We start from the raw sequence: 8,983 nt of genomic DNA, 5'->3' as shown, positions 1-8,983 counted from the left end.
AATTCTTCAGAAATGTTGACTTGATTAAACTTTGCTGTAACATTGTGTAACTGTCAAAGATAGAGGACCCAGTAATGACTTCATTGCTGTGCTAACAAAATATGGAATCATACAATAAAATGGCTACAAGCATCTTTTCATAGCGTGTGCTTTAATAATGTATTTCACCTAAACCACATCAAACAGTTTTTAATCATCCCAGAATCATCAATGCTGAAAAAGGTCTATGGTCACACCTTTAATATTCAATTTGCATATCATACAAGTACCGTCATTTTTTTGAATATCATTTTGTATACAGTGCTCAGCGTAAATGAGTACACCCCCTTTAAAAAGTAACATTTTAAACAATATCTCAATGAACACAAAACAATTGTCCAAAATGTTGACAAGACGAAGTTTAATATAACATCTTTTTAACTTAAAACATGCAAATAAAGTTAATAATTTAATTTAAAATACACATTTTTCAGTTTAACTCAAATTAGGGTTATGCAAAAATGAGTACACCCCACAACAAGTAGACTACATCTAGTACTTTGTATGGCCTCCATGATTCTTAATGACAGCACCAAGTCTTCAAGTCAAGAGAGTCAAGAAGCTTTTATTGTCATTTCAACCATATATAGCTGTTGCAGTACATAGTGAAATGAGACAACGTTTCTCCAGGATCAAGGTGCTACATAAAAACAAAGACAGGGCTAAAGACTTGTAAGTAGTCTTAGCCACATAAAGTGAAACTGTGCAACCTTGTGCAAACAGTGCAGGACAAGACAAACAAGACAGACAAGACAGTGCAGGACAAAAGACAGTGCAGGACAAGACAGTGCAGGACAAAAGACAGTGCAGGACAAAAGACAGTGCAGGACAATGACAGTGCAGGACAATGACAGTGCAGACACAAAGTTACAAGACAATACAAAAAGTACAAAAAATGCAGTACACAAAAGACAATAAATAGTAAACAGTCACAGAAACAGCGCCGACCGACCAGTGTTAATACTGTATGAGTTAATATAGTATGTGCGAAATGGCTGAGATAATGTACAATATGTGCAAAAACGGCTGAAATGTTGGGACAGTTTGTGCAAAAAACAGCAGACAAGGTGTGCAAAACAGCATGTAAACAGTTTGCTGGATTGTAAGCAACATGTAAACAGTATGTTGTATCAGTGTGTGTTTTGTGAGGGTCTATGCAGTCCATACAGATGATGTGTGTGTGTATGTTGTGCTCAGTGCAGTACATTTCAGTTGTTGAGAAGTCTGATGGCTTGTGGGAAGAAACTGTTACACAGTCTGGTCGTGAGGGCCCGAATGCTTCGGTACCTTTTTCCAGATGGCAGGAGGGTGAAGAGTGTGTGTGAGGGGTGTGTGGGGTCATCCACAATGCTGTTGGCTTTGCGGATGCAGCGTGTGGTGTAAGTGTCTGTGATAGAGGGAAGAGAGACCCCAATGATCTTCTCCGCTGTCCTCACAATCCGCTGCAGGGTCTTGCGATCTGAGATGGTGCAGTTCCCGAACCAGACAGTGATGCAGCTGCTCAGGATGCTCTCAATGGTCCCTCTGTAGAACATGGTCAGGATGGGGGGAGGGAGATGTGCCTTCCTCAGCCTTCGTAGGAAGTAGAGACGCTGCTGGGCTTTCCTGGTGATGGCGCTGGTGTGGAGTGACCAGGTGAGGTTCTCCGCTAGATGAACACCAAGAAATTTGGTGCTCTTGACGATCTCCACAGATGATCCGTCGATGTTCAGCGGAGAGTAGTCACTCCGTGCTCTCCTGAAGTCCACAACCATCTCTTTAGTTTTATCCACATTCAGAGAAAGGTTGTTGGCTCTACACCAGGCAGTTAGTTGTTGCACCTCCTCCCTGTATGCTGACTCGTTGTTCTTGTTGATGAGACCCACCACGGTCGTGTCATCGGCGAACTTGATAATATGATTCGATCTGTGCGTTGCTGCACAGTCGTGAGTCAGCAGAGTGAACAGCAGTGGACTGAGCACGCAGCCTTGAGGAGCTCCAGTGTTCAGTGTGGTGGTGCTGGAGATGCTGTTCCCGATCCGGACTGACTGAGGTCTCCCAGTCAGGAAGTCCAGGATCCAGTTGCAGAGGGAGGTGTTTAGTCCCAGCAGGCTCAGCTTCCCAATCAGGTGCTGAGGGATGATTGTATTGAATGCTGAACTAAAGTCTATGAACAGCATTCGTACATAAGTGTCTTTATTGTCCAGGTGGGTGAGGGCTAAGTGGAGAGCTGTGGCAATGGCATCATCTGTGGAGCGGTTTGGACGATACGCGAACTGTAGGGGGTCCAGTGAGGGTGGTAGCTGCGTCTTGATGTGCCTCATGACGAGCTTCTCGAAGCACTTCATAACTATGTGTGTGAGTGCAACGGGACGATAGTCATTGAGGCAGGACACTGTAGACTTCTTTGGGACAGGAACGATGGTGGTAGTTTTGAGGCACGTAGGAACAACGGCGCTGCTCAGGGAAATGTTGAAGATGTCCGTAAAGACATCCGCTAGCTGTTCTGCACATTCTCTGAGCACCCTGTCAGGAATGTTGTCTGGTCCAGCAGCCTTCTGTGGGTTAACTCTGCATAGAGATCTCCTCACGTCGGCCGTGGATAGACAGAGTACCTGGTCGTCGGGGGGAGGGATGGACTTCCTCTGCGTTACGTTGTTCTGTACCTCGAACCGAGCGTAGAAATCGTTCAACGCGTCTGGGAGGGAGGCGTCGCTATCACAAGCAGGTGAAGCTGTCTTGTAGTTTGTGATCGCCTGTATGCCCTGCCACATGCGCCGGGTGTCTCCGCTGTCCTGGAAGTGGCTGTGGATAGTCTGGGCGTGTGCGCGCTTTGCCTCTCTGATGGCTCGGGACAGTTTGGCCCTTGCTGTTCTTAGGGCCGCCCTGTCCCCTGTTCTGAAGGCTAGGTCTCTAGTCCTCAGCAGAGCACGTACATTAGCAGTCATCCACGGCTTCTGGTTGGAGCGTGTAGTAATGGTCTTGGAGATGGTCACGTCATCAATGCACTTGCCGATGTAACTGGTTACTGATGACGTGTACTCCTCCAAGTTGACAGAGTCACCGTTGATTGCAGCCTCCCTGAAGATATTCCAGTCAGTGCACTCAAAGCAGTCCTGAAGAGCAGAGGTGGCTCCTGCTGGCCAGGTTTTCACTTGCTTCATAACCGGTTTTGAGCATGTTTTGAGCATAACCAGTCTTATAGGCATGGCATGGACAAGCTGGCGACATTTTGCATCATCCATCTTTTTCCATTCTTCAAGAATGACCTCTTTTAGAGATTGGATGATGGATGGAGAGTGATGCTCAACTTTTCTCTTCAGAATTCCCCATAGGTGTTCAATTGGGTTCAGATCAGGAGACATGGCCACTAAATCATTTTTACCCTTTTCTTCTTCAGAAATCCAACAGTGGCCTTAGATATATGTTTAGGATCATTGTCATGCTGGAAAAGTGTATGACGACCAAGAGCACGGAGTGATGGTAGCATCTTCTTTATCAGTATAGAGCAGTACATCTGTGAATTCATGATGCCATCAATGAAATGCAGCTCCCCGACACCAGCAGCACTCATGCAGCCCCGCATAAGGATACTGCCACCACCATGTTTCACTGTAGGCACAATGCATTTTTCTTTGTATTCCTTACCTTTGCGACACCATACAGTTTTGAAGCCATCAGTTCCAAAAACATTTATCTTGGTCTCATCACTCCAGAGTATAGAGTCCCAGTAGTCTTCATCTTTGTCAGCATGGGCCTTGGCAAACTCTAGGTGGGCTAGGTGGGCTATTTTGTGCCTGGCCTTTAGGAGAGGTTTCTTTCGTGAACGAAACCCATGCATGGCATTCCTGTGCAGTGTACTCCGTATTGTGTCACAGGAAATAGTCTTTCCAGTTTGGCTTTCTACTTCTTTAGACAACTGCAGTGAACTTGCATGCCGATTTTCTTCAACCCTTCTCATCAGAAGAAGCTCCTCTTGAAGTATTAACTTCCGTGGCCGCTCCCTCTTCCTTAAATTTTTGTACCACGTTTGCTACAGTATTCTGACTGATAAGTAAAGCTTTGCTGAACTTCTTGTAGCCTTCACCTTTCTGCTGTAGAGAAATTATTTTCTTTCTCAGGTCTTGTGACATTTCTCTTCCATGTGGTGCCATTGCTGACAGCATAAAAATGGGATGTAGCCTAACACCCTTTTATAGTCAGCTGTCTGCTGGGCACCTGTGTAATAAATAATTAGACTCACCTGTGGTTGTATTCTTGTTAAATTACATTTGTAATCTAAAATTTTGCTTTGCTCCAGACACATTCAGTGGGGTGTACTCATTTTTGCATCACCCTAATTTGAGTTAAACTGAAAAATGTGTATTTTAAATTAAATTATTAACTTTATGTTCATGATATAATTTAAACAGATGTTATATTAAACTTAGTCTTGTCAACATTTTGGACAATTGTTTTGTGTTTATTGAGATATTGTATTGTATATAAAATGTTACTTTTTAAAGGGGGTGTACTCATTTACACTGAGCACTGTAAATGTAATGGCACTTTGACATGTCTGACTACTTATGAGTATAAACATTATTTCTTTGAGGACAGTCATCAAATATAGTGTCAGAAAACGGGGGTGACTTTGTGATTAAATTCAGAGCCAAATGCAGGGATAGCTAAAAACATGCTTTATTAAATAAAACATAACACAAAAAAGGGAAACACTGGGAGAAAGAAGAGAAAACCGGTACTCAAAGAAACATGTCGGAGACACAAAGATGCCACAAAGACGAGGATTCTGCGCTGCACGAGGCAATGTGACTGGAATAAATAAGGAGACAATTAGACACATGAGGAACAGGTGTGCTGAAGCGGGAAGATATTAGACACGGGCGGGGCAGACACCTGAACACGAAACGAAAACAAAAATACACACGGCAAAAAAAAAGTCCGGGCTATATCCTGACATATAGGCTCAACTGCAGAAGTCACGGCCTGTGAGAAATCCTAATGTACCAGGCCCTGTTGTTAGAATGTTGTTTAAATATTTGTCCCAAAAGATTATTCCAGGGAGTCGTTGTGGAGATTTGGTAATGCTGTCTTTGAATTTTTCTTCACTCTGTTGGACAGTTCAAGATACTTTGGGTGAAACTGATAAGTGAGGCTTAGAAATTCACCAAAATGGTCCACAACACATTCTTTCAGCTGAGGAATATGCTTGAATTAGACAACGTTATTATTACATCAGCGGGGGCAGCTGCAGTTAGCTTGAACAGAGACACACAAGATAGTTTTGTCTCAAAATGTATTCTGGCTTCGGGTACTCGTAGTAAGGTACTGTACGTACCAAAGACCTGTCATCATTCTGAGTACTTAAATTGTTTCTTTAGAAATTTCACTGTCACCATACCCAATTGATAAGGTACTAGAGTTAATAAATTTTTGGAATCAAAGACATAGAGGTCGATTAGTAACCAGGGGATTTCTCTATATGGGTGTCTCTACTGATGATTGGTTTAGTTCTCCAACACATTGACGGTACAATCTTTCAGCTTGAGTGTCCGGATTCTGTGGTCAGTTTTTATTCTTGTGTCTTCAATGTAACCGATGTAGTCCTCATAGTTGGAACATAGGTGATAAATTAGTGTAAATCTACATGACCTGAAGCTATAAGATCAGATATTTATACAGAGACTGTTTACCCTATTAATAAGAAGTCATTAAGATCTATAGCCTATCCCTTACTCATGAATATCCAAACAAATCCCTGACTCCTGTTCTGCTTCAGCAAGGCATTAAAATGAGTTTTGAGTTCAGAGGATCCTCCCTTTAGTTCCACACATTAGACAGTAGACACTAACACTTAGAGTTAATCCCTGAAAACCACGCCAATTTGGTTCTGTTTGTGTACCTGTGTATAAAAAGTTTTTTTCTGGGTTTATTTTGCTTGCTTCCACGAGTGAGAAAAATTCTGCTAGTGAAAGTTTTATTTGACAACAGAATGCTTGCCTCAAAATGCTCAATCTGGACAAACATCAACACAGCCACAGAATCTAAGTTTCAGCTGAAGACCACCACCATCATCTAAAGAACTGTCTGCCATCTACATCCTGATGATCATCACACCCAACAACTGCTAAACTTCACAATCTTTCAATCAGATTTCTAATGAAAGTCTTTGGGATATTGATATTAAGAGTGATCAAAGTTTTACTGAGCTGCTAATGAAACATTCTAAAATAATTCTCTATTATCCATAAAGAAAGCTTTTTCAATCATTGATTTTATTCTCTCAAAAAAAATTAAACAGTAAGACGAAACAAAAAGAAATACGTTTATATATGATCTTTTTTCGAGCGACACAATTAAACTTAATCAGCAAACATTTTCTTTGCGTATTCAATAAAGTCAAACTGTGATATTTGTATTTAGTCCTTTCAGTTTTTGTTATTGTTGTTGTTTGTTTGTTTCTAGAGAAACCTGCAGTCAGACTAGGACACGAAGTCACTATGTTTGATCACTCACTATAATAATATATATAATGTAATAATAATATATAACCAACCCAGTCTCACGTGACATAGTCACGAAAATGTAATCTATCTATCTTTCCCTTTTTTTTCTTGTCACTCAGCACGACTTTCGATCTAGAAAATCGAAAGAAAGATTTTGTCAAAAAATTATTTCATTAATTTATTAATTAGGCAAAACGAAATTTTCCCTAATTAATTAATGTAATTAATTAAAACTTTCTCATGAATTAGAATTACGCAGGATGTTTTTTTTCTATAAATGTTCTATACAGTTCTATACAGTTTTATAAATGTGATCATATGTATAACTCCATGCATTATACTGCATGTGTGTGTCCAGGTAGAACAGCTGATGTTTTATTCCCTACAAAATGTATAAAGTGTAAAAACCCGTAGGTTATTTTTCACTTCACTTCTGCAGTAACGTCCAACACCGATGGCTTTACGCGTGACGTCTTTTCTTCTATGATGTTATATAATCTATATATAATTATATGTTATATAAGTTATATCACGTAACAGCAGGAGGAGCTGGGCAGTGAATGTGGGCGTGTTGAGCTGGGAATGTTTCCTGTGACTGCAGAAAATCCGAAGTTCAACTCAGATCTCCAAAATGGCTGCTGAGAAGGAAAGCGGACTTCTGAGTCTGTATGTTAACGGGCAGAAGGTACAGAGGCTGCACGTGATCAGTTTGCGGTGTTTAAACAACTTTACTGTTTACTTTACTGTACAGTAATTGCGCATTAATGTTGATGCGTTGTGACAGGTGACGGTCCGAGATGCTGATCCAGAGACCACGCTGCTCTCTTTCCTCAGGGACAAACGTAGGATTCTGCTTTATTTCTCTTCTTTATATTTAACACGCACTCTGTAGGTGGATCGTTTCTGCACAAAGTATTGGCACTCGTCCATCAGTGAAACATGGAGCAGCACTGAGCAGGTTTAGATGGTGGTGTTTCCTGTGGTGTCCAGGGGACTCGATCAGATACACTGCACTTTAATCATACACACACTCTCTCACACACTCTCACACACACGCACACACAATCACACACACACACACACACACACAACAGACCCATGTGAAATGTGCTGATTTCATTAATAGTACTTAAAAATTCTATCAAGCCGAACATGCATGAGATCAGGATGCAAGTCTGCACCACAGTCACTTTAGAGCTTTTACATGATTATTACGGCTACTACGTTTTATAATCTACGTCTGGAAACAATTAAACTACATACTTTGCTTAATTTTTCCATGTATAATTGATTACACAATCAGAATTTGGCTCCAGTTATTCCTGTTGTTTCCTGTTTAATAATCACAATACGCAATGATTGCAATGATATATTTACACAAAAAACACACAAAACCTGTAATATATGAGCAAAAGTTTGTGCACCCTGTTCATCACATTGCTGTGTGCTTGTTGAACATCTCATTTCAGATTGATTCCCCTGTATTTGCTGTTACAATAAGCTCCTCTCTTCTGGGAAGGTTTTCCTCTGGAGTAAATTCTAATAACCACACAAATTTGTAAATGCCATTTCTATGTTCAGGTGACAGCTCAGTACCATTAGTACTAAAGTGAAAGCCCTGAATTCATCAGCTTAATGCTGTTACCTTTTTTCCAGTTATGTGAAAATTACAGATGCAGTACTTGCAATACTTGGAGGAAAAGTTATGTTTCTATGGCAACAGCAGAACTACAAACAAAACACACACAAAAATACACTTTTAATTGTAAATTTCACATCTGCCACTTCAGATGGTTTGTGTATAGTATGAGTGAAGAGTGAAGCTCTCATATTCTTACATTCATCTATCTATGTTGTGTGTTTTTGATAAATAGAATTCTGCTCAGGTGGTTCCTTTCCAATCTAAAGCTAGAAGTGATTTGTCATTTATTCCCAGTTCAGCAGTCACTGTGTTTGAACTGAGAATAAATCAGACAGTAAATGTAGGTGACTCTGTGAAGTATAATCTACACCCAGACGGTGAAGTTCAATGCCCTTGACTCAGACTTTTGTACAGAGAGATTTAATTATGATCAAATAAAAACGTAATCATTTCCTCAGTGGTGAAGTAATGAATAAAAGACAACAGGATGTGCTGAAATGTCAGCGTCACATGATCTTTCTGATTTCTGACTCAACACAAACAAGGAAGATGGTTAAAACATCACGCTTTTCTTAGAAGAGATTAAACAGTAAAATAGACTGTGATCATTTATACAGACTCGTGATTAAATATTCACTGTTCTAAATGTGTGTGTGTGTGTGTGTGTGTGTGTGTGTGTGTGTGTGTGTGTGTGTGCAGTGCGTCTAACAGGCACTAAGTATGGCTGTGGAGGTGGGGGATGCGGTGCCTGCACTGTCATGATGTCCACATACGACAATCAGAACAAGAGCATTTAGTATCCTTCTGTCTGTCCACC

The 8,983-nt window shown here is 40.8% G+C and overlaps 1 protein-coding gene across 1 annotated transcript in view; it reads left to right on the top strand.

Moving 5' to 3' along the window:
• The first annotated feature begins 7,079 nt into the window (after nucleotides 1-7,079).
• LOC132838856 (eIF5-mimic protein 2-A) overlaps nucleotides 7,080-8,983 on the top strand; it is a 29,188-nt gene continuing 27,284 nt past the window's right edge. Inside the window, exons 1-3 of the mRNA XM_060859469.1 lie at nucleotides 7,080-7,209; nucleotides 7,309-7,366; nucleotides 8,866-8,962. Coding sequence (XP_060715452.1) covers nucleotides 7,156-7,209; nucleotides 7,309-7,366; nucleotides 8,866-8,962 — 209 coding nt within the window. The 5' untranslated portion in view covers nucleotides 7,080-7,155. The remainder of the gene's footprint in view (nucleotides 7,210-7,308; nucleotides 7,367-8,865; nucleotides 8,963-8,983) is intronic.

This window comes from Tachysurus vachellii, chromosome 23 (assembly GCF_030014155.1).
Source record: "Tachysurus vachellii isolate PV-2020 chromosome 23, HZAU_Pvac_v1, whole genome shotgun sequence".
NCBI lineage: Eukaryota > Metazoa > Chordata > Actinopteri > Siluriformes > Bagridae > Tachysurus > Tachysurus vachellii.
Note: the sequence above shows the minus strand (reverse complement) of the source record. Positions and strands in the feature narration are given on the sequence as shown.